The 25,937-nt window shown below is 38.8% G+C and overlaps 1 protein-coding gene across 2 annotated transcripts in view; it reads left to right on the top strand.

Annotated features, from left to right (window-relative positions):
• Positions 1-18,768, top strand: part of TGFBRAP1 (transforming growth factor beta receptor associated protein 1) — a 30,486-nt gene extending 11,718 nt beyond the window's left edge. For both annotated transcript variants that reach the window (XM_027892579.1, XM_027892580.1), the window contains exons 5-12: positions 3,320-3,402; positions 9,511-9,852; positions 11,188-11,245; positions 12,528-12,671; positions 13,721-13,864; positions 14,453-14,612; positions 16,249-16,682; positions 17,273-18,768. In XM_027892579.1, coding sequence (XP_027748380.1) covers positions 3,320-3,402; positions 9,511-9,852; positions 11,188-11,245; positions 12,528-12,671; positions 13,721-13,864; positions 14,453-14,612; positions 16,249-16,682; positions 17,273-17,461 — 1,554 coding nt within the window. In that variant the 3' untranslated portion in view covers positions 17,462-18,768. The remainder of the gene's footprint in view (positions 1-3,319; positions 3,403-9,510; positions 9,853-11,187; positions 11,246-12,527; positions 12,672-13,720; positions 13,865-14,452; positions 14,613-16,248; positions 16,683-17,272) is intronic.
• The last annotated feature ends 7,169 nt before the right edge of the window (positions 18,769-25,937 follow it).

Here is a 25,937-nt window from a genome sequence, read left to right as displayed (position 1 = left end):
ATTTACTCAGGGCATTGTAGGGCAGATCTTGAGGACATGGGTTTTTTCCTACAGTTCAGTACTTCATCATTGCATGCATACACAGGTGCATGCTCTCCCTCTGTATATCAGCATAAATATACATGTGCTAGTAATGCAGAATGATAGTGGAATAGCAATGAAGTACTGTACTCAGAATTATTTGCATAGTCAATATTTAGTTATTGGAAAGTAGCAGGTCATGCATTAGTAGCTCTAACTTGTTATTTAACCTGTGGTCCCTACAGACTGAAAATTTAGCTCTGCCAAATCAGATGAAAATAATCTTTGAGCATCAGGAATTCCTGCTAGGTAAAAAATGCTAAGCTGAAGTGTTCCAAGGAGATAACTTTACTGGATATCATTTTGATAGAAGAATACAAAGGCTTTTCTACCATGCTACCATGAAATGACTGAATACTACTTATTAATTTTTCAGGACAGCTGACGTTTGCAGAAATCATGGTTGATGGTAGTGAAGACCTTGGTTAGATTGACACACATCTTGCATAGGTATCTCTCTTTTCTTTTTTTTTTTTCTTCTCTTCTCATTTCTTTAGTTTCAAAAAAACATATTAACTGCACCCAAACCCGACCAAACAACGAAGTAGCTTTCTAGAAAAATTCTTCTGTACAATGTAGTTTAGTTGGTAATTCTGACCATTTTAGAAAGAATTTTTCTGCCAGTTATGAGAATTAAGGCTTTGCTATAGCTGTTGCAGATTCAGCAGTCATCTTTGTGTTGTCTAGGGCTTTTTCAGACATGAATTAATACAAAACTGATTTCATGGGGTTTTTTATGTGAATTCAGTCAACAATATAGAATTTGTCTAAAGCACTTCAAGTCTTATGGTAGTTCTTCAGAAATTATAAGGGACTAAACAATGTGTTGAATTTCGAGTGGATGTAACTTAGTACTTTTTTGAAAAAAGCCTGTTGCAGTATTCTGGCCTTTGGGTCTGAAAGAAATCAAGGTGTTTTTTCTGTCATAAATGGAAGTTAAATGTATGTGTTTGGCATATAGGTCTAGCTCATTCTTAACAACCTGTAAGACAGGGAGTATTGGATTTTCCATGGACAGTCTGGTCTGCTGCTTCCATAACCTTTACCCTAGGACAACCTAATGTCTAATGTTTATCTTGTTGACTAAAAATCTACTTGGATACTCCCTATTCCATCACTGCATCTTTAAAAAGTTGGGAAAGCACCTGTCCATGGATATTCTACAACTTTTTTGTTGCATGCAGGGAGAAGTGAAGATATGTCAACATTTAAATGAAAGTGAATACCGCTTAATCAGTTCAAATTTAAAACTGATTCCTTCAAGCTGTAGTTACACTATTAATGTGCTCTTTTCAACTTTTTGTTGAAAAGATGCTGTACAGACTAAGCTCTGCAGTTAAAGCAGTATTTTCAGTGTCTTAGAGAAATTCAAACTTAATTACAATATCATAATTTACTAAATATGTAAATTTTAGTGATCATTCTGTTGCAAAAATTGAAAACAGACTTGGGGGGGGGGGGAACCCCAGCCTATCTACTTTTGATACTAGTCAGCATGGTGAGAAGACTTTTCCTGTAAAGTCAAGCCAGATTTTAAAGTTCTGCTGCTGCCAAAAGATGCAGATATTTGCAGATTGAAATCCTTTAGCAGTGGCCTTAAAAATGTGACCAAGTGGGTATCAATTCACAGATTACTGTGTATTGATGTAATAAGACTGTCAGAAATCCATAATATTTTGTCTAGTTTGTGAATTAATCACTAAGGAAGTTTCACTTTATAACTGTAGTTACATTCCCTTTTAGCTTTAGTTAACTAAATTTAGTTAACTGTGTCTTTTGAATGATTACACATGAATGTAAAACATTAATTCGTATAAAGAAATCATGAAATATTGTTCATTTAATTTTATATTGTTATATTAATTTCATATTTTCCTATTTGTCTGAAAAAGTGTGCCAGATAACATCTTTGTTTCCCCTTCTCTCCTCCACACTGGGAAGTCAAGAAAAATCCCACAGAACCTCACAAATCAATACATTTTCATGGCTTGCTAATTACCAAGATTAACTATTTCCTTAAGACAAACCATTAGTAAAGCAAGACTAAATGGACTGAAGCCAAGCTCTTCTCTTGGTAAATCCATAATCTTTAATCAAGGTGAAAAATCATCAGTTACAGAATCAATCCATTGTACTCGAGGTCTCATGTTCCTTAGTAATTTCTACCTGAAATGTGTTCCTATTGTATTGTAGTTTCTCAGGGTATTTTCATTGAAAATGGTTTTTTAAGTGTGTTTTAAGTCTGCCTTCATGTACAGTGTGAAATGTTAGAAAGCTGTATGTTCATGAGCAAGGTGAAGGGAAAAAATGAAGAAGGCCTGTGGAGGTAGCTGGGTGTATTTGCCAAAATCCCGATGTTATCACAAACGAGATGCTTTGTAGAGCACAGTTTAGGTTCCTTGCTTTTAGTAGTTCTCTTTTGCTGTTAAAAATATTCTGGGCACAAAGATTTCATTTAATCTTATGGTAATTGGTTGACCATTCAGATTTAATAGCTACCTATCATTAAAGTAGTTCTTGTGTTCTTTTTGTAATGAACTTCTTTTCAACATTTTCTGTCTAGGTGTGACCTTAACAGTAAAACTTGTTAACAAATAACTTTCCATGTTTTAGTTGGTTTTTAACTATATTTTGATCTACATTGCATAATGTACTTCATATTGGATAAGTTGAACCACTTTGGAAGTATTTTTATTTAAAAAAAAAAAATCAAAATAACAAAAGTCAAAACTACAGTCATGAGCTGGGAGTGAGACTGAGAATTGCCAGCAAGGTTGCTGCAGCAGTGAGATGACAGGCTGTGTGTGGTCAAGTGGGACCATCCTTACCTTCTTTTCTTTTGTGCTTACTGAATCGTGGAGAACTTCAGAGATAACCATTGGCTTTTATGTTAACAAATAACTCGAGCAGAAACTTGCGGCAAGTCAGTGTCATGTCAAATAAGTCACTATGTGAACAAGAAAAGTTCACCTTACTGTTTTTTGACTTGACTTTTAATAAGGACCCTGAGCAGTGTTGTGTTCACACACATTTGTGTAAGAAACTGAGTCTGGGCAGCAGATTCAGTAGGTACATAACTTAAAATGTGGAGGATCAAGGCTTTATTTTGCATGTGACTTGGCAAGTGTGGTTGAAGATCACGTGTTCAGTGTTGTGGCAGGTAGCTATTGCAGTAGGAATCAGCACTGTGTAAATACAAATATAATAAACATTTTCTTTCCCCTCTTCTTTTTCATAGGTAATGTACAAACGAATCCTGCAGCAAGCAGGCTTTATACAGTTTGCACAGCTTCAGTTCCTTGAAGCAAAAGAACTCTTCAGGTAATTGTGTGACAAGAAATTTATTACTTCTTTAAATAAGGAATTAGTGTTCTTGATTTTAAAAACTTGAATGGCTTTTGATGCAGATGTGAGTTTACTATGGTAAAATGTTTTTGTTGGGGATAAGAACAGAGTAACATTGAAACAACTTTATAGCTGAAGAGTTTAATGCAACTTTTTTTTTCTTTTGTATGCTAGCAGTAGCTTTGGTTATTTGAGAGTTGTGTATGTGGAGGTTTTTTTACTTTATACCCATGAAGGTCAAGGCTTTATTATTGACCCTGTGCTGTGATTTACAGCATGGATATTGCCTTGCTCTCTTTTTTAAAATACTTTTAACAAAAAGGTATAATTTAAATTTTAGTTACAATTTAAATACTACTAACACAATTGCGCTAACATTTTTGAGGATGCTGATACTGAATTTGTTTTAACACTTGTTCTGCTAGACCTTTTCCAGAAAGCAGATTTGTTCTTGGAAGTCTGTATTAACTTTCCCAATTTAGCCATTTCAGCAGTCACATGTTTATAAATTGACCTTGATATTTCACTCCCATTAAGAAAATTCAGCTAGTTATCTTTATTCTGCCTGATAATTTCATTTCTGCTAACCATGCCTCATTCTGGTGATGGGGCACTGTCTGTAGTTAGTGTAATCCATGTTGACTGCATAAAACAACTCTCTTTGTTATCTGCTGAAATTCACTTTAAATCTATGTAGAGTCCATAGAATAAGCTTAGACAGTTTTCTGTATACTGTAAGCATGTACAGTATAGGAAAAAAGTTGTCCTTGGGTTTATGGAAATGCATTGAGGAAAAGGTTTTGGGGGATTCTGCTACTGATGAGAGACTTTGCCATTTTGCCTCCTGCTCACCTGTATAATGGGAGACACTGGGCTGAAATGAGCAATGGACGCTGAGTGAGAATGAGAGACTGACAGGAAAGGCCTGAATGGCATTTATTCACAATCTCTTCCAGCTACAACCATGTTTTGTAACACCCTGTAATTGTTGTCATTAGTGAGCAAATTGCAGTCTTCCTCCACCCTTATAATCTTACACACACACAGTGTATCTGAACCCTGTGTTGTGTGTCTGAAGTGGGAGTACAATCTGTACCTAGTTGGGAATCTTTGAAAAGCAGTGAGAAGAGGGGAATGAATCCTGCAGGGAGCTCCACCACCTTGAGGAAGGAGTCAGGATCAGTTATGCAGCCTCCATCCAGCTATCAGTCCATCTGACAAATAAACTTTAATGAATAGGATCGTGGGAGCCCCTCTGCAGAAACAAGCATGCTTCATGAGAAAATATGCTGTCCAGCCACGAATTTTGTATCTGAGTCAGCATTCCAGGGTGTTTCCTTCCTCTAAAAGCTGCAACTCCAAAGCAGAACAACAGTTTATGAATTGCTGAGGTCTGCTCGAGGAAGAAAGCCAGGATGTGCTTTTCTTCTGTCCAGCCATACGTAAACTATTCAAAGTAGTTTGACTCTAAAAAAGCTTCAGTTTCCTTGATTTTCAGCCCTGATGAACACACCCAATTAGAGTAGTACATGTGCCCTGATACACTCTCAATCAATCTTGCTCATTTTAAACTTCCTGATGCTCAGAGGAAAAATGGGAAAGATAATGGCAGTCTGTGCAAACACTTCCTCCCATTCTGATGTGTTACTCTGCAGGTGTTGTGTTAGTAAGAAGTAACTTCAGTCTTAATGCCAAAGGGAAACTTGGTACCTATCTGAGAAAAGATGGGTTTAAGCAGTGAAACAAAACGACAGCAGCATCTTCAGGAACTTGGTGATGTGAGCCTATTTCTGGACAAATATGAAGTGAGATTATCTCACTACTCAGAAAATACCTATCAGTCACAGGTTAGCTGGGGAAACTACTATATCGGACTAAAGGTCTTTGTTTTCTTGCATCAATTATCCCTCTTGGATAACCTTGTCAAGAAACAGTTATATCTTATGCTTAAATTCTTAGTTCTTAAATACTGAAACCTTTAGGAGGAATACTTTGCAAAGTTCCTTGTGGTTATGCTGATACTTCTAAATACTGAAGAAGGTTGACAAAAAAGAATAAGTGATAGTTTTGTTGAAACTTAAGTAGCCCAACAAAGGGAGGAGAATTTTCCTCAACTGTATCAGTTAACCTTAAGTTGAGCGAGCTGTCACAGTAGGGCTTCTTTGGTCTGACAGTTCTGTTACAAACAATAACAGAATTGTGTTTGTTTGTGTTATGTAGCTGTGATTTATATTTATGCTATTTCATGTTACTATCATTAGAGGGTCACAGGCATTTAGACCAATCAGTGATGTTTAGTAGGCCATTTGCTGAATTCTAGATGTCTTACTGAGGTGTTGGCAGCTGTCACAATGAAACCAGTTCTCTTCAGTGTTTTTTCACTGATTAGATGTTGCTTACATTTTGACACACCAGATACTTTTCTAAACTTTGCTGCTCTTTTTAACAAATCAAAATGTTAACTCTTTCCTCAGTATTTCTCATCTGAGAAAGCCTATAGAGAGACCTTAGGAATAAGTGTCTCCTATACTGGAAAGGTTAAAAAATTGCTGGTACTTATACCTTGAGAAATGAGAAGTTGGGGCAGTGTAAGATTTGCATCTTAAATTATTTGAGAATATAAGCTTCTATTACAGCCAGTGGGATCTGGGCAAAACAACTAATACTGTAGGCTTCTTTTACATCTCTGATATCTGTAAATACGAGGGTCTGAGTTACAAGTTTGTTTTCTACTGTGAGATAAGTTGCTACCTGTATTTTGCTAAGCCTGAGATGTTAGAAGCTGAAGACTGGGATATGTGTTTTGAAAGAGATGAGGTCCTTTGTACCTGCTCTTAAATGATTTTGTCCAGATGTGGTGGAAAGAGCCACAAAACACGCACAGATCCCAGAAACCATAAGCCTTGGGATGAATGTTAACCATTCATGCATTGTTGGGCATTGTTTAGTATTTACTGGTTTTCCTTAAGAAGCTTGTGGAAGCCTCCTTTTTAAGGAGGCTGCTTGATTGCTGATTGCCACTGCTGTGGGGAGAGCAAAACTGTAACATGAGCTTGTGTCAGACCTGCTGAGAGAACCACTGTGAGAGCCTAGGCTTTGGGCTATCCCAGGCTGGAAGCTGGTTCTCCTCAAAAGCTATTTCTCCTTTGGGAAACAGATCATCATTGAGGCCAAAGTCTGTGAAGTCAGAGGGGAAGTAACTGACTGCTTTGTTGTCTAGGAAAAGTGGAATGGTAAAATGAAAGGACTCAGAAGCTACTGCAGAAGTTGGAAAATGTTTTTGAAACTTACAATAAGAGGCATATTTAAATATAGCATCTTTTAATTTCATCCATCTCCATGGTCATAGTCTCCATCTTAAGCTTAGGCCACCTCCAAATACTTGACAGTATAGCTTGCCAGGGAACCAATGTTTATACATGAATTTCTCCAAATTTACTGACTCCTTGTTTTGCACAAATTTTGAGTAGCCTGTGGATGTTATTTGAGTTATGGGTTAACTTTTGTTCTAAAATAAATCAGGGAAGAACCTTGGAGAAAAAAAAAAAATCTCTTCTTTCTTCAAATAGGGTTAGTTTTCTAATGTAAAACATCTCATGGAATATATTTTATCTGGTAGTCCTCAGGACTTAAACTTTCAGAGTAGTTGGACTAGTCAAAACTGCAGTTAGATTACTGTAATGAGTTCATACTTAAAGCTCAAATGTTCTTTGAACCATCAGGTCACACCTCTGACAGAACTTGCTACTTCTGGGTTATTCTACCTTTTAAAAAAAAAAAAGAAGTCTTTGTCTCCTTGTGAGTTCTACCATAATGTACATCTCAGCATTTCTAAGCCAAATATTAAACCTGCAAAGGGGGATTAAAAAGATATTTCAACTGCAGAAATCTGCAAAGTAGACATAAACACTTTGCCCTTGTTAAGAGGTGAGCCTTTCTAGTGGGGAGGTGGTTTTTAGGCAGTAGGAGCTCTATGTATGAATCGGGAAGACCTGCTGTTCAAGCCTCTTCTCATGGGAAGGCTTCCCATATTCAGATTTTCTGTGGTGTGGTCCTCTATTGTCCATGCTGCTGTTCCTGTGCTTTGCAGTCACTGGATTCTGGAGCAGGATACTTGCTGCTTTTAAAGTTGCTGTTGCTGCTGTCTCAGAATTTTGTTCTTCTGGTATAGATTTTTGTAACCAAAGGACAGTATTAAAAAGAAGTTCTAAACAAGTAGTTGAGAAAGGTAGTCATGGTGATGCTTCCCACTAGTTCATATTTCCTGGATGGTTTTGGAACTGTGTCAATGGTGAGAAGTGAACAATGCAGGGCATGCCCCACTCTTCAGTTATTTTACAACAGTAAGGAAGGGATGAGCCTGCTTGTGAGGATCTTTCACACTTTACTGCCTGAAGAAATCTGCTGCTTTGTCTACATCTGGGTGGTAACTTGTTTCTTTTTGGAATTCATTCCAATCAAGGTTGTGAAGATATATTCTTCATATATAGATAATAACTATTTTTACAAATTTTTATTTGCAACTGTGTGGTAACAAAACAGTTTCTTTCAGAGAATGGTCAAGATCATTTTGATCTTTTTTCAGCCAGAGTATCTCCTTCATTTCAAGAATGTTCATCTTTAAAGATGGATTCTGAATAAAAGCTTTTGATAGTGAACTAAAATATAAATCCTGATGTCTTGCTGTTCTCCTGAAGCAAGGCCTGGGAAGAGAGGTCATTCTGGCTGTGAAAATTAGGAAGCTTTTTGCCATATGTAAAAAAAAAAAATTAAATAACCCCAAACCAAAAAAACCCCAATAACTTCTTGTGATCTGGTTATTAAAATTATTAGAAGTGCCTGTACCTGAATTAAGGTGCAAACAAGACTAGATGCCAAAGTCAATAGTATGGGTTTTATTTAATGGTAAATGTGAGAGAAAGACAGATAAGAAAGAAATAGGAAAAAAGGAGTTGGCAGGGGAGAAGAAAGTGAGTGGCAGAGATTAAAATAGAGAATGTATCCCCATTGTGTGTAACCTGGCAGTGTCGTGTTGGACCAGTTCTTCTGGTCTTCATGGTGGTGAATGTCTCCCAAAAACATAGAGTCCAATGGATTAGTATCCATTCTGGAGATGCCAGGCACCTCCCGTTGATGGGGGGAAGCTTTGCAGGGTCTTGTAACAGACTCCAGACTTACTGCCTCACTTGGATCACGTGCAGTCTTCTGGTGGTGGAAGGCCTCAGGAATGACTCTGGGGGGCGCTTTGCGGGTCTGTGGTGGTTTATAACCCCTTCTCAGCTGCTTCTCACGTGAATGTCCCGTGTGTACCTGGTTACTCTTTTGATTTGGTGAGGAGAGATTTCACCATCACACACCCAAAACCCCTCTCCCCCGCCACCCACTGAGCTCAGCTAGAATGGATTGTTAACACAGAGACATTCTTCCCTGAACCTTGTTTACCTCTCCTCAGACCTGAGATGGTTAGACAACAGTCCTGTCTCAAGTTCCCAGTCACAGTCCAAATTCCAGTCAACAGGCATTGTGGGGAGGGAAAGGTGCTTTGGGGGCTGCAGACAGGCTGTTGCTTCCTTGCAGTTTGAGAAAAGTCTTTGTATTGTTTAAGACATAAGTAGCATTCAGTCCATCAGACAACCACAACCCAAAAAAAAAAGACGCATTCATTTTATTCTTCTGTCACAACATGCATTCTTCAAAACCTTGAGGAATTTCAATCTAGGCTGAAAGAAAAGTGTTTTGCATGGCATATTTATATTACAACTTGCTGCTGGATAAAAGTATATGTGCCTTTCAGCTGTAGGATGCCAAAAGCAAAAGGCTAGCCAGTCTCCAAATTCTTGGAGCTTCCAACGTCTAGAGAAGGAAAAAGAATGATAAATAAAATAAAGAAAGAAATAGCAAAAAAAAAAAAAATCCAGATTTGTTCTGCATATGTTTTCTCCAGCATAGAAGACATTAGCTTTCAGAAACTAACAACCTGTTAGTGTCCTGACTCTAAGCATATGTGAGCACACATCTTTTTTTTGTGCCTATGTATACTTTTTCTTTCTTTTTGCTTCATCTAGTTTGACACTGTAATTGCAGAAGCGGCCAGCTTGATGTCCGGGAGCTGATCTCTCTCTACCCCTTCCTGTTGCCTACTTCCTCTTCATTTATCCGGTCTCATCCCCCTCTGCACGAGTACGCCGACCTAAACCAGCTGACCCAAGGGGACCAGGAGAAGATGACAAAATGCAAACGATTCCTCATGAGTTACTTGAATGAAGTCCGCAGCACTGAGGTTGCAAATGGCTACAAGGAGGATATCGACACGGCTTTACTCAAGCTATATGCAGAGGCAAATCATGAAAGCCTGCTGGACCTGCTGGTTTCAGAGAACTTTTGTCTTTTGACAGACAGTGCTGCCTGGCTGGAAAAACACAAGAAGTGAGTGGATTTTTTGACTATTGCACCTTTGAGACCAGAGAGAAACTTCTTAGATGCTACTGGGTTCTAGAACAATGTGTTCCAGTACTTGCAGTTTCTGTGCTTACAGACCCAAAAGACAAGTCAGTCTGAACTGGCATTGTTAGAATTTATAAATATTGGTGAAAAGCTATTGATTGAGGCAAAGGAAATGCATGGTAAATTGCAAGTTCTCCATTTAAAAGTTTCTGTATCCAACACAAAAATTAAGCATTGATACAGGTTTGGGAGAAAAAAGTGAATGGTTTACCCTTGCGATAACAGAAGAGTTGAATGGCTGCGGTAGTTGTACACAAAATGAAGAGATGCCTTAAAGCACGCACTGCGTTAGATAGGAGCTATTAACCAGATAGCTGTCTTTAAAATTGTTGCCTATTCAGGGAAGGAGCTCTTACTTTTGAATTGTATAGTTTGTGTTCCCACTGATTCACCAAAAGAAGGTTCCTTAAGTTTGAGTGCAAATGACTTCAAATCGGAAATACCAGCAGGCAGAGAATTGACAGTCATTAAGCAGGAAACATTAGATAGTAAATGTGTAAAATACAAACTCCAGTCCTAGGTGGTATGTCTATTTTGGTTTTAATTTCTTTAAGCTTTGAACTGTGTGGTGCAGTAGCAGCAACTACAGTGGTAAGGCAGAGTCTCTAATTGTGGTTATCTTTAGAGTGATTTAATTTGTTTCAGGTGTTTTGTTAAAAACCCTTGGCAAATGTGGTTTGCACGGCCTCTACTTCTGTAGATGTGAATGAGTGTTAGAACATTGTCCCATGAGAACAGCCATTGCAGAACTTAGTTGTATTTTTCTTACAGGACGCAAAAGCCGCTCTGTAATGGCACTGTACAGAGCTCTTCTTTGACTTCATTCTGCAATAAAGAAAAAACACATTTCTGATAGTAAAACAAAATTCTAAATAAAAGCATAATGAAATTTCATTTAATGAAAGCTGATTAAGTATTGGAGGAGTATCTATTTGGAATTGCGTTTTAAGTCTTTATGTTAACATAAAATTGAAAGAGTGGCATGGGAAACATCTCTAATTTGGCACATACTTTATCTGAGTTGGATCTAGTAACTGGAAACTGTCTGAGGGACAGGAACGATGGAGACACGTTTTTAAGGCAGAACTTCTCTCCTTCAATTCAGAAAAACAGCCTACAGAGACTTGTTCAAGCGTAGACATGACCGTGTGCATGTCATTGTAAGCAGTTATTTGCTATACTCTGTGCTAATCCATCCATAATTAAATCAGTGGGAAAGTTCTAGCGATTTTAATATTATTTTCTCATTCTTTGCAGGTATTTTGCACTTGGTCTCCTGTATCATTACAATGGTCAGGATGCTGCAGCACTTCAGGTTAGAATAAAGCTTTTACTGTCATCTGTAAACCATTCCAAAATACTGGTTTAGTTCTGAGATAAAAATCTGAAGTGTTGATTTATCTGTTTGAAAAGTTGTGATGTGTGTGTGCGTATATATCTATATATATGAGAAACTTGAAACTTATGTTAAGACTTCCTTGAATAAATTAATATGCTAGATGTGAAAAGTCTGAAGAGCTTACTCAAGTTGACACCTATTTAGTTGCATATGTACTATTTTTAAAGCAAAACTCTGCACAGCAGAACAAATGTTTGTATTCCTAAAAGATAGACAGAAGTGCTAAAATAATCAAGTGATCACTTTAAAAGATATTTATGGGACTTTAGGAGCATACCCTTTGCTGATTAATCTGTGTACACACAGCAAAACAGTATTATAATCTTATGGCAGACACTGACAGCAACTGAGAGTCTGTTTCCTTAACTGGTGATGGAGAGTGAATGCATTCTGCAAGATCTTAGGTTTCAGCTGGGTTAGTAATACCTCTGGGGACCCTCCATGTGATGTCTCACAGTAATTTTGTTGTTCCTGTCTACATAACTTCATCTAGAGAAATTAGTAAGTTCTTGATGAATACATAGCATGTGTGTTTCAGATCACATCCAGTACCTTAAGTAGTTTGCCTTATTGTGTGCCTTTTTGAGCACATTAATCATAGTAACCCTATCAGATGCAGTAAATAGTGATTGCCTGAGCAGAAAACCAGTAAGGACAACAAAAGCAATATGTACCTTTGTCATGGCAAAATATTTTTCTTGATGTTTCAAGAAAAAAGGTTTATTGTTAAACTGGTCTGCAGATGTGGCACCTCTTAATTCCAATTATAATGTATATAAAAGCAATGTCATGCAGTACTTGAAGCTCTTCAGTCGCAATGAAAGGAGCAAAAACTCAGATTTTCTTCTGTGTTGCTTTTATAATTTGCTTTTAATCTTACACACACACAGAACACATGAAAAGTATACTATGCGTTGGAGAGAAGGACTTTTGATAGAAGCTTTCTTTGTGATTAGTGTACCTCCTTCAGCCGCTCTCAGAATGAGAACCTACACAACATGGGGTCTGAACTGGGTGAATGTGACAGGTGCAAGAGAAGACTGTGATGGCAAAAGTTTAGTGACCAGTGAGGTTCCTTGCAATTTGTGTTCCTGGCAACTCTTTCTGATTCCACAAATCTTGTATTAACTTGCACACATTTTGAGGTGGAAGAGTTACATGTTTTAAGCAGTTTCGTATGTGTATGTTTTTGTTGCAGTTATGGGTGAAAATAGTTGATGGAGACATTGAAGATTCTACGCGTTCGGATCTCTATGAATATATAGTAGACTTCCTGACATTCTGCTCAGACCAAGACCTTGTGTGGAAGTATTATGAATGGATTTTACAAAAAAATGAAGAGGTTTGTGATTGATATACTTTTCACAGAACATCATTGTTTCTCTGCAGTGTTGTTTGGGTTTTCCTTAATGTTGGTCCTTCCTGATAGTTAACTGGCCTTTCTGCAGAATATTTAAAGCCAGTTAAATAGTGATCAGCAGAAGAAAACTTCCAGGTTCTAAATTCTTCTAAGTCCCTCTCTTGGCAAGTGCTAGTGATAACTGCCTCTTTTAATTCTGAAAACGAAGTTTAAGGCATTCTGTACAATGAAAAATACAGCATGTCTTCTGTTTTCTTCATATTGAGTAAGATAATTTTCAAATCTGAAAATAATCAATCAGTCACCTAACAGATTAATTCTTGCTGCTGCTTCTTTTTTAAAGGTGTTCCACGAATGGGTGGTATCTGTGTACACCAGGACTTGGAATAAATAGCTTTCATTTAAGACAAAACTTCATTGATAGCACAATTAACTTAATCCACCAAAATTTAAAAAATAAAAAATAAAAAAATTTGTAACATCTCTTAGTGTGGTGTGCAGTTAAGTGAGATGCTTTGATCCTGTATCAGACAGTCTGTGCTGTTGGAACTTGTCCCTTCCTGATCTGTAGTAATTTAGAGCTTAGTTATTTTGTGCCATGGCAGATTTCTAAACTTTTGTTTTGGTCATTACAGAAATCTCTTGCTCGTGTCTATGTCGTCACATGTGAAAAGGATTAAAACATTCTGTTCTATAAATTAAACTTTCCTACTGCAAAGGCTGAAGTCTCTTGTTCTGCAGTTGTGCAGAGCTGTCCAGTAGTCTTTGTGGCTGGTGGAAGTTGTGCCCAAGCCAAGGTTTTTAGGCTGGATGATGTATAGACTACAGATTGAGGCAGTGGAGATAGGAGTGAGTGAGATCACAGTAAGCACAGCGTAGTGTCATCCTGTGGTGTTGAGCAGGGGTTTTTGTTGCTTGTCTTCCTGAATAATGCACTAACTAATCCAACAGTACTATTGCCTATTCATTTTAAATACTTATTTAATAAAATAGTTGTTACTGAGTTCCTAAATGCATTAAACTCTTTCTAGGTCGGCGTACAGATTTTCACTAAAAGGTCTTTGGAAGAACAGGAGAAAAACATTAATCCAGATGATATCATCAGTTGCCTTAACAAATATCCTAAAGCACGTGTCAAATATCTAGAGCACCTGGTATTGGAAAGAAAGATAGAGGTGAGTCTCCTGTAAGAATGCTAAAAGGTAGGCGTAGGATTCAGAATGCAGATTGTGATCAACAAGCCTGATGAAGATAGTAGTCTCTGATATGGATATTTAAAAAAAAACTTTTTGAGTGCCTTGTAGAATATTTGTAACAAAAATAATTTACAGCTAAATCTACCTGCTAGTAAAGGCTGGAAGTTTGGTCTTTAGAAATTACTAGATTCTTGTACATTATTCAGATTGAATGATTGAGAATATTTCCAACAGTCAAATCTTTAACTTGTTTTGATGAATATTGAGTACAAAAAAGTACCGTGCCTACAGGGTGCTTGTCTACCTCTGGTGGCTTTGTCAGACTTCATTGCAGAATTAGAAAAGGTCAAAGAACATACCTGAATATGAGGACTCCCATGCTTAGAGGTGTAGTGTATTTTGTGAAGCTGATCTGAATTAAGTTGTCTATCTATGGACAAAAGACTTTGTGATTAATTCAAATTAAGTAAGTTAAAACACATTTTTATGTAATTAATAAATATTCATCACTGTTGGAGAGGAAGTTCCCTTTGCAAACTGAGCTAACATTGTTCTTTTCATCTGTAGAAAGAGAAGTACCATACTCATCTAGCTGTCCTGTACTTGGAGGCAATAACTCAGCTAAAATCTGAGACCACAGATAATTGTACAGAAACAACTGAACTGCTGCATAAATTACGTAGTTTGCTTCAGAAATCTGATCTTTATAGAATTCGCTTTATTTTGGGTAAGTTGCACGTTGTCTGTTAGAAATGCTGTATGTCATTTCCAGCAGGAAACAGAAGTCCTTGCAAGGATATAAAGCTGCAAGATCTGAGGTTTCTAGGTGTCTAAATTAACACAAGTTAATTTAGAAGTTGTATCAACATTTAGTGTTGTCCTTGGTCTCCCATAGCTCGTGAGGTACAATAGTATGCTTGGCACTGCACCAAAGACTGACTGCCATAACTGACTAGACAAAATATCTTCATACAGTTGTTGTAATAGTCAGTGCTTTTTTAATGATGAGCACATGACAACCTTTTGCAAATGGAAGTTTATTCATTTATTTATTTATTTACAAGTTTATTTTTAAGCAGTCTGTTTTTCCGTGAATGGAAGTGAAACCTGGAGGACTTTGATTGTCAGGGACTTGTTTGTTATCCATAACCCTGAAATTCTGACCCAAAAACCTGGGGTTCATGTTAAACAAAAGCATGAGCATCTTTTTGAGTGAAAAGTGCAACATACATCTTACTGTTGGTATAAGGCAAGCAACAGTTGAGCTACATCTTTTCCTCAGTTGGTGCTTATAATGGTTAATTTTTAATGTTTCATCCACTGGAATGCAAATACATTCTGCAATTAAGAAGTCAAGCATTTAAAGCCTCTCTGGTATGGAGGATGATGGCTGAAGGATGAAAGGAAGGATGGAATAGTGAATGAAGGGGAAGTGACTTGTTACTTCACTGAAAGATGTTAAATGGCTTATGACATAATGTTCAAGTATAACAGTCATTGAAACTCTTGCTCTTTTTCATCTTTTATTTTTAAATAATTTTTTAAGGGCAAGAGTTACAAAATAGATTATTTTCTGTCACGTTAGAAATCCTGTATGTCAATTCTAATGTTACATGCAAGTGACATCAATGCCAGGTAGTGTTTGATACCCAGAATATTATGTTGAGAAAAACATTGTATTTCCATACATTTTGTATAGGCCTGTGCCAAATCTTTATCACCTTTACAATAAGTAGAGGATTTTCTACTTTATCTTGAAATGCCAGATGAACTTGTCACTCCATCTGCCTATGCTGACACTTAAACTTTAAACTGTCAGACTGGATTAAGGGTTTGTAGTGTCCTTTTCTTAAAGGAAAGTGCTGTTTGATCTTTATTGGGTTTTATGGACTTTATTTTGTAACTTCCTGTAGTACTGGGAGAAGCAGAGCTTAATATTGCAGCTTCGTCTTACAGTTTAATATACATGGTAGCAGTGTGTGCAGAAATGGGCAAGACTGACCTGCTGGAATTACAACCATAGCAGGGAAGTGGCTTATGTCCTCTTTCACTGTTACTTAGTAAATTTTTTGTCCCAGAATTGGTGATGCTCTTTTCTTGGAGATGCGTTTCCATACATCAAGGCACTCCTGTGCTTACAAGCATCTAGTTTGACAGGGTGGTGTTGAGTCATGGGTTGGACTTGATGGTCTCAGAGGTCTTTTCCACCCTGGTTGATTCTGTGATCTGTTCTCTCTATAGTTGCCAGCACCCCTACAAAAATAGCAGGAGTTGAGTTCTGGGTGTTTGTTTGCATTGACTCTGGGAGAGGGAGCAGTTGTCTATTCCACTGAGCAAATATTGCCTTGTTTCTCACTTAACAGACAAAATCCAGGGCACAGACCTTCATATGGAAAGTGCAATTTTATACGGGAAACTAGAAGAACATGAGAAGGCTTTGCATATCCTTGTCCACGAGTTAAAGGACTTCCACGCTGCTGAAGAATACTGCATATGGAACTCTGAGAACAGAGACGTGCAGTACAGGCGGAGGCTTTTCCATATGCTGCTGTCAGTGTATTTAACTCCAGGCACTTCGGATTGTGCACTAGTCATGGCTGCTGTGGATCTCTTGAATAACCACGCTGCTGAATTTGATGCGGGTCTAGTTTTGCAGGTGGTGCCTGACAGCTGGTCAGTGCAGCTCCTCTCCCCATTCCTGGCCGGAGCAGTGAGACAAAGCGTCCACACAAAAAGAATGACTCAGGTTGCACTTGGCTTAGCACAGGCTGAAAACTTAATTTACAAGCATGAGAAGGTAGGTTGCTGGGGTTTTTTAAATGGAAGCACTTTGAAGCATTACAGTTGAGTCCTTTGATATATAATAATCAGAAGAAGTTTGAAGAACTAGGAAAAAAGTTGTCTTCGTGTCCGTGGCACTTTTACTTGCTGCATTTATTAGGGTTTTTTACCGTGATTTCTAGATTCAGAACTAATTTTATGCTCTCCCTGTAAAACAAACGGGAAGATGTAGGCCTTGAAATAGGAACAACCTTGGTGAACTTCTAGGCTTAATGAAAGTGATTCTACAGATTAGCAAGGTTCTTGCAGAAACTTTAACAAGTAGGAGTTAATCATTTCTTTTGCCAGAAGGGAGACCTGTCAAAATGTGTAAAAAAATTTTTTCAGGGCTCGGTATTAGTTGAAGCTTGTTAGTAGATTTCATTAATGGTAAATTCAGTTGTGAAGCTTTCTTCTTTTCCTAGCTAGAGCAGTTTTGCTTAAAGCTCCCAGCAGATTCCTAATTTTTTTTTTTTTGTCCCTTTGGTACAGTTGAAATTATATGCTTCATCATTTCTCTTCCTTTCTTGCTAGATTCATATTTGGAATTGTTTTCTCTCTCTTTAGGTTAAACAGAGAGGAACCCCAATTCTTCTTTCAGACAAAAAGGTCTGTCAGGTGTGCCAGAATCCTTTCTGTGAGCCTGTATTTGTAAGATACCCAAATGGGAGTGTGGTCCACACGCACTGTGCTGCCAACAGACATCTGAATTCAAATGTGACTCATCACTCTTCCAGCTCCAGCAATCAGACTTGAACTGTGTTCCAGTCCCACAGGTTCCCATGACTTCTACCCTACTGAAAGTGGGCTGGAGAGAAAGAATGAAGTGCAGCTACTTTAAGTATAAATCAAGATGGACAGCTAGTTTTTTGGGTTAATGGGAAGACTTCCAGTAAATATGAAATATTGCCACTTATATTTCTGATTTCTAATGAATGTAGATAGGAAAAAAAAAATTCACTACCAGACATGGAGAGGTGCAAATATGGGCTCTTCTGTATATAGGAATAAACAATTAAAGAAAATGAGCCTTTTCTTCACAGTGAGGATGAATGTTAAGGAGTCAAGGCAAACAGTTATTTTAAGAACTGTCACTTTGCACTGAATATGGTGTTCATAAGTTTGTAGAGGTGGAGATGGCATCTATTGAGTTGGAATTCTTGAAACATGACGGGACAAGATTGGCGTGGTGCAGCTTGCCATCAAGACAGAAACATGCGTCGATTATGTTTGCTGCAGCATGTCTTCTTTTGGGCTGGATTCTCTTCCCCAGGATCACATTATGAACTTTTTTTTTTTCTCTACAAAATGTTGGGTCTTGATGCACTTTTTAGTACGTCCCTCCCATCCACCTACTATATGGAATTTAAATGTAAGCACTGGTCTGTTAGGTTTCAGCTCCTGCAGTCACTGTAATAAACTAAGTGGAAACTGCCAGCCTCAGTCACACAGGTGTGCTTGGAAGAAGAAAAGAAAAAGCAACAAAGATTGTCTGGTCAGACTGTAGTCACTTTTATATGGGGGAAGAGACCTTAAGTTTAATATTGATTTATTTATTAATATGCAAATATACTGTACATACAGTTGAATAAATTGATCTTATCATTCTAGAGTTTCTTTGGAGGACTAAGATGTAGCTGATACATAACTGTACAGATTACGTGAGAAGTGTTTGCTATAACATAACTTAGGCAGGTTGGAACACCATGAGAACAGGTTTTAGTCCTTGTTGATGACTTTGTGCAATCAGAACCACAGAAAGAAGGTATAATTGGCAAGAAATCTACAAAAGTACACTACAGGGGTACTGGATTTGTTATATTCTACTAAACATTCTGTAAATTAAGGTTTTTCAAATAACAACACAAACCCCTTATTTAGTTGCTCTGATCTGTATTCACATTGCTATTTAACCATTTTAAATTGATAATTTAAAAGAAGCTGCTTCCCCCAAGAGAACTCAGAAAAATGACAACTTTAAATAAAAGTTAAGTATCTCAAAGTTTAAAGCATTTCTTTTAATTCTGTAAAGCTCTAATAAATGCCAAGCTTACTGACCAGCATGCACCTGATCCCTGTTTCAGCATTCCGATCAGTGGAGACTTTCAGCAAAATGGAGTATGTGCATGGTACTTTATAGAATCATAGAATATGCTGAGTTGGAAGGGAGCCAACAGGAGCACTGAGTCCAGCTCGTGCCCTGTGCAGGACACCCCAAGGATCACACTGCATGTCTGAGAGCCTTGTCTAAATGCAGTCTCCTTTCACAGAAAGACTGGCTTATGAAACTGCCTTCTGAGTGTAGTGCTACCCCCAAGAAGGGGCAGCTGGACCTCATCCAGGGGAAAAAGACATCCATCTCTTTCTCATAGCATCATACAATGGTTTGGGGTGAAAGGAACCTTAAAGATCACCTAGTCTAATCCACCTGCCAGGGGCAGGGACACCTTCCACTTGGCCGGGTTGTTCAGAGTCTCATCCAACCTGGTCTTGAACACATCCAGGGACGGGGTGTCTACAACCGCTCTGAGCAACCTGGCCCAGTGTGTCACTGCCCTCTGAAGAATTTTTTTTAACACCTGATCTAAAGCTGCCCTTTGTCCTATCACTACATGGGTACAAAGTCCCTCTCTGGCTCTCTCATGAGCTGCCTTCAGGTACTGGGCGGTACTATAAGGTCTTCCCAGAGCCTTCTCTTCTCCGGGTTGAACAACCCCGGCTCTCAGCCATAGGAGAGGTGCTCCAGCCCTCTGATCACCTGCATGGCCCTGCTCTGGCCTCATTCCAACAGCTCAACATCTTTTTAGTGTTGAGTGCCCCAGAACTGGACACAGCACTCAAGGTGAGGAGTACTTTGCTTTCAAGCAAAAGACCTTTGAATCTTTTTTGAAATTAGAAAAGTATAACCGTGGTGTTTAATTTATTTTTAAAAACCCAAGTAAGGAATTTTGTAGTGCTTTCTACTAAGATATGTAAGCCATATTTAGTGAGAGGCACTACAAAGAGTTTCTGACTCCATTCAGGCTGGAGTGATTCTGCTGTGGCACTGGTATGAGCAGACTATCTTGTATTTGTGGGTTTTGAACACTGTGTGTACAGCTGGCAATGATGACATAGACAAATTTGTAGTCCCCAGTCCTCAAAATACTTGCTGGTAGAGAAGTGGTTTTTACAAAGACCCTGTAAGACTTGGGTGCAGTAGCCTGCATATTTCATAAAAAATACTTTCATTTGCTGCCACCATCTTCAGTGTGCTTTTTGTTCTATTTAATAAGGAGTACTAAAACAAAGACCCTTCTCCATGATTTAGACTAATTCTAGCCACCAGGTAGTGATGAATCTAATCTTGTCAACTGCTGTTGCAATAGAATAAATATTGTATCATTCCAGACCGCAGGAAAGTTCTTAATTGTTATTGCATGAAAAGGTATGTCTGTAAAAGATTAAACAATCCTTTATTAAGATTTTTTTTTGCAGATGTGTGTTTTGGCTAAAATGCAGCAGAAATAGTAATTGTACATACTGAATAAATACAGAAATCAGAATAATGCAAATTAGCATATTTGCAGTTGTAGGTATTCAAAAGTGTGATTAATACTTAAATTGGGGACATCTAATTCTTTTAGGTCTCCCCCCTCCCTAAAATGTGAACTCAAGAGGTATTGACATTTCATTCATACATTGTTACCTGTTTCTTTTCTAAATTTTACACTACAGCTCATTCGGATGAATAAGTATGGAAATCCCTAGGTAATAAAAGGAAAAAAAAAAAAGCAGTGTAAGGCTGAGGCAGAGCAAGAGCTCAGCAGGGAGGTGGCAGGAGGACAATGCTGTTCCACTGTGTGTGCAGTTGGGATATTACTGGACCAGTGGAGACATTGGCCTGTGTCAGAGTGGTGCTTGGTATTCTGTACTTTGTCACCAGGAAATCTGTGAAAGGACTGCATTCAAATTTCCTTGGGTAGGACAACTGCAACACCTCTTGGGTAAGAGAACTTTGCGCTGGGGAACAAGTTCATTTCTCTTTTTATTTTGCCACTGTCAGTTTGTTCATTCTTGGCTTATGTATGTGAAGTCCTGGGGTAGCAGTGTGTTAAGTTCTGGTATGGCTGCAGCAGTGTGAAGGCAATGACTGGCAATCTAGTTGCTGACTGGATATGTGAAGGAGGAGAGCCAGGGAAGAAGAATATTTCTCTGACCATCCTTCTAGTTTGGATATTAAATGCCTTCTGGGAGTTTAGCTTGATGCAATCTTTTTATCTACAGTCAGGCAATGTGGTGTCTTAGACCTGCCCTTGGAGAGAGGAGATTCTGTCAGAATATTTCTTCTTAGTTTTAACTGTTGCTAAATTGTTTATAATTCATCTCTGTCCCTTTTTCCAGGGAGTCTCCTCCAACTTTTATGTGTGAAAACCAAAACAGAAGTTCAGATGGATTTTTTTTATGTGACAGTGTGTTTGTGATTCAGGACATGATAACTGGAATTAGTCTCTCTTCAAATGCCTATGCAGATAACTGAGACGTTTGCTTAACATGTAGCTTCTACTTACTGAAATATTGCAGCTCTGACTTTTTTAGCTATCCACTGTTACAGTTGATTGCACATCCAAAAAGCACTTGTTAAACCTTCTCCTACCCTTTCATATCTACATACTTCCTCACATAAAAATTACCTATGATATGGATATGTCATCATATGCAGTTTTTCCTTCTTTAAGCTAAAAAGAAGAAAAATCCTAATGAGAAAAAATTGCTCAGAATCCGACACTGCTCAAAACAAGAGTCATGCTGTACATTCATGAGAAAGAATTCAATTACATCTTCATTTCCTCTATTTACATGAATAAGTTGTCACATTGAGATCAGTATTCTTGTAATATTGTCAAAGTCTGTAGAAAGTAAGCATTTGGGATTTATTACACAGAGCACACCACAGGTACCTATGAACTGCCTTCCTTAGACAGCCCATCCTGTGGTGACTCAGTTGTGCTCAGGAGTCCAGGTTACAATGATAACTTCTCTCTTTGCTCCCTCTGCTCCCAATCTCCAGAAACTTTCCAGCCTTTGTTATCTTTTCTAGCACTTAATTGACATAGGTATAAATCTTGAGAGGTCTGGGGAAGTCTTGAGCACATTTGTCTTCAGTAAAATGTCTCTTTTTTACATCAACCACATGAAAACCTACTAACCTGAGCTGTGGAAAGGTGGTGGTAGGGATGGAGTATGTCTGTGTTTTCTGAAAACTTTATTACGTGTTTAAACACACAAGCATTATCCTGACTCTGCTGAGTCTTTATAACAATATCTGTTCTTTGCAGGACTCCTGTCCTGAATGACATTGAAAAGTATTTTGTTTTATACTGTTCTATCAAGAAGTAATTTTTTATTTTATAATTCTTGCCTCTATTCAGCATGGCTCTAAGTGTTTTATTAACATCCTGCTGTTCATAATAGGCAGCAACTAATACATTTTCTTTGTGAGCTCTCTTCCTATTGCCTACATTTGCTAATTAATTTTTCTCTTACTGTACAACACTTTGGGGCTTATGCCTTGTGAACACTGGTAATTAAATGTGCTGCTACTTTTTAAGGGAAAAGAAGAAAAGAAGTTAATGACATTCTGTAATATCTGATTGATTGCAAAACTGAAGTTCCCCTGCAGTAAATTCATTCAGATGGAAATCTGTACTGTTAAGGCTTTCGGACTCAGTGGTTATTTGGTGAACATATACAGCGGTATGTGGAATGTACAAATGTATATATATGTTGATTTTTAATAAAAAAGTCTTTTAATTATGTTTGTTGTTGATTCATAGATCTATAAACCCTGGAACATGAATGGCCAAGTGAAGGGGAAGGGTTCTCTACTGGTTTGATCAGAGTGACTGACACAGGGGTCAGGTGAAGGGGCTGAATTACTAAGTGCAGGATGCTAATGGAAATAACCAGGTGTTCTTAAAAACCAGTGAATTTTACTTTGGTTTTACCTCTTACCTCCTCCATGTCTGAATCTGGTTTTTTACAGATTCAGATGACAGTGACCACTGCTGTTACAGCTTTGGAAGATCTTGATCTGCCTCTGTGTAGTCAAATCAATTCCTTCTGTGATTGATCAGGCAGTTGCAGAGGGAGTCTGCTCGGTGCCAGGTGCATGGGCATCCTGGAGCAACACGAACGGAAGTACTAAACCATTTTGAGGAGAAGACCTTGAAACAGGGCTGGTGTTCATCTGGGAGCATAAGCTGGTAGTTGAGCAGTGGAAGTGGGTGCTGTTTGCAGAGGCACCTCTGGAGCGAGGTATTGAAAGGGAGGTTAATAAAAAAAGTTAAAATTAGGGAAAGAAAGATGCAAGTGCCACCAAAATTTTATGGTGGTAATTTTTATTACTGGAGATTCCTGACTCACCCTTGGGATGCCGATAGCAAAATTACTGCCAGAGCCTAGCCCATGTTCCCAGGAAAAGGGAATTATTATATCCCTGCAATATGGAAGTGAGGCTGGCACTTACATGCTCTGCAGAAGGCAGCCAGTGTGCCTCATCTTGCTCCTCACTGCTCAGGGCTAATGGCCCTGGATTCAGGGCCAAAGGACCAGGTGTTTCCAGCAGGAGGGGCCAGAGCCATCACAGTGGTACTGTAGGACCTGCTCATGAGGAAACCCTGGGAAAGGAAGGGAGGTAAGGGCTGGTAAGTACTCTGTGGTAAGCCACAGAAACTCATGTTATATCCAAGGGGAGGTTGTGAGAGAGGAGTACAAAGGACAAGTACGGAAAAGAAGTGTTTTAGGACATGACTTAATTCAACTGCTTTCCAGCCCCACTCTGCCAGGCGAGGCAGGCACTAGCAACACTTCAGGCATCTGCTGAATGCCAAACACAGGTTGTGTGAGCAGCCTAGAGGGGGATCCAGTGGGGCAAAAATCCAGCAGAGTGGGAACTACAGGGAAGAGCTTTTGTTTTGAAATTCAGGTCTGTGTTCACTTGACAAGGTTTCTGCAGCCCTATCAGGTCAAGTTCCTTTGGCTGAAGTGAAGGCTCTGGGAACATTGATGGGTGCTTATGATGCTCTTACAGAGGGTGTTTGGGATGCAAATGTTGGAGTGCAGCACGATGCTGAAAGGAATGAAAAACTGCCTCACTAAGCATGACTTTATTAGCCAGCAGGAAATACATCCCGGAGAGCCCTGGTTTGCATTTCCACAACCATCTATCCATCCATCCAGTCAGTGGAGGAAAGGTAATGCAGAAAGCATCAAAAAAACCTCCCAAAACCGGTTGTGACTCTGGCACAGTGGGATTTCAGCTAGTTTTGCCTCTAGACAGTGGTTAGAAAATGGTCCATGCTAATCATCCAGATGGCAACTCCTTCCAAGACAAGTAATCAATAGAGTATAGCTGAGTTTAGGTAGAAATGAGTCCCAAAGGTCCAGTTCACTACACCAAGTGTAGCTGCAGGACAGTGTAAGGTGAGAGGCCAGGGCTGTCAACAGAAAGCTGATGGCTGAACACGTCAGGTTTTCAGTAGGTAACAAGGCTGATAATAGTTCTTAAAAATCCAATAGCACCCATGAACAGCATCACCAATGCCTATAATACCTATAATTGCCAATAACCCCCTAAAGATGTCCCATAAAGATGTCCCTTGTCAACATTAATTCCATTGAGTGAGGCCTGACCATCCCAGTGCATGTTAAAATCCTAGAAAAATTTTGGCTGGCTGGTTTCTCTGGAGATGGTGTTGTCCAAGCCCAACTTGAAGCAAGGTCAGCTTGTGTTAGGTTAGCTGTCTTGTTTTAGATCAGTGCTGACAAGCTTGAAACCAGATTGGGAAGGGTCCAAATGTCTTCTGTTCTTCTCTTTGCCAGATCAATGTATTGCTTAAGCATCCACAGTACTCTCTGGTAGAGAGAGGTAAAAGACTAAAAGGTATATCTGTCTTGAATAAATAATTTGGTTTGTTGGGGAATTTGGTGGTTTTCTTCCAAATATTATGTAAAGACTGAATAAACAGGGAATTTAAAAAAAAAAAAAAAAAACAAGTAACTGGTGACAGCTTCAAGATTATGCACTTTGTGCTTCTCTGACCTGGAAGGATATTCAAATAAAATGCAAGGTCTTTATATCTGAAAGTCACAGACAGCATGAAAAGATGTTTCAATCCCTTTAGTCCCTGTAAAACTGCAGAGTTACTCTGCAGTGTCATATCAGAAAGCTCCCAGAATTTGACAGAAGTATGGGCTTTTCTACTTGAATCACAAGCAGTTGAAGATGGGGAAGGAGGAGCACAGGATGGATTTGTATCTGCTTTTCAAAAAGATGTTATTCACTGGGGATTTATATTTGCAGAGCGAAAGGAGGTCTTTATTTCTGCACTTGTTTGATCCATCTTTAGGTTTTAACTTGTCATATCTTATTTCAAAGCATCTCTGTGGCTTTTTGTGACACGCTGATTTGTCAAGCAGAAGCTTTAGTCTTCTTGCTTCAAAACCTTCCCAAAAGGTCTCATTCTGGACAGCAGCCACTCAGTACAGCCCCTCTAGGTACTGCAGTCAGCATGTCAGGATTACTTCTCTCATTCTGTAATGCTGGCTGGCCACACGACTGTGATGGTATCGTAGTTTAACCCCAGCAAACAACCAAGCCCCTCTCAGCCACTCATTCACTCCTTCACCAGTGGGATCAGAGAGAGAATCAGAGGGGTAATAGGCAGAAAACTCAGGGGTTCGGATAAAGGCGGTTTAATAGGGAAAGCAAAAGTCGCACACATAAGTAAAGCAAAACAAGGAATTAATTCACTGTTTCCCATGACCAGGCAGGTGTTCAGACATCTCCAGGACAGCAGGGTCTCATCATATGTAACAGTGACTTGGAAAGACAAATACCATCACTTCAAATGTTTCCCCCCCCTCTCCTTCTTCTTAACCTGACTTTATATACTGAACATGGTGTCTGTCATATGGTCTGGAAGCTCCATATGGTCAGCTGGGGTCAGCTGTCCCAGCTGCATCTCCTCCCCGTTTCCCATGCACCTCCAGTCTCCTCACTGGCGTGGCAATATGAAAAGCAGAAAAGAAAGGCCTTGGCCCTGTGTAAGCCCTGCTCAGCAATAATAAAAACATATCTGTTTTTTCAATCCTGTGTTCAGCACAAATCCAAAACACAGTCCTATACTAGCCACTGGGAAGAAAATTACCACTATCCCAGCCAAATCCAGCACAGATGGTCAAAACTAAA

The sequence above is a fragment of the Empidonax traillii genome, unplaced genomic scaffold, assembly GCF_003031625.1.
Source record: "Empidonax traillii isolate 1590-97213 ecotype Southwest subspecies unplaced genomic scaffold, ASM303162v1 scaffold360:size843394, whole genome shotgun sequence".
NCBI classification, from domain to species: Eukaryota; Metazoa; Chordata; class Aves; order Passeriformes; family Tyrannidae; genus Empidonax; species Empidonax traillii.
Note: the sequence above shows the minus strand (reverse complement) of the source record. Positions and strands in the feature narration are given on the sequence as shown.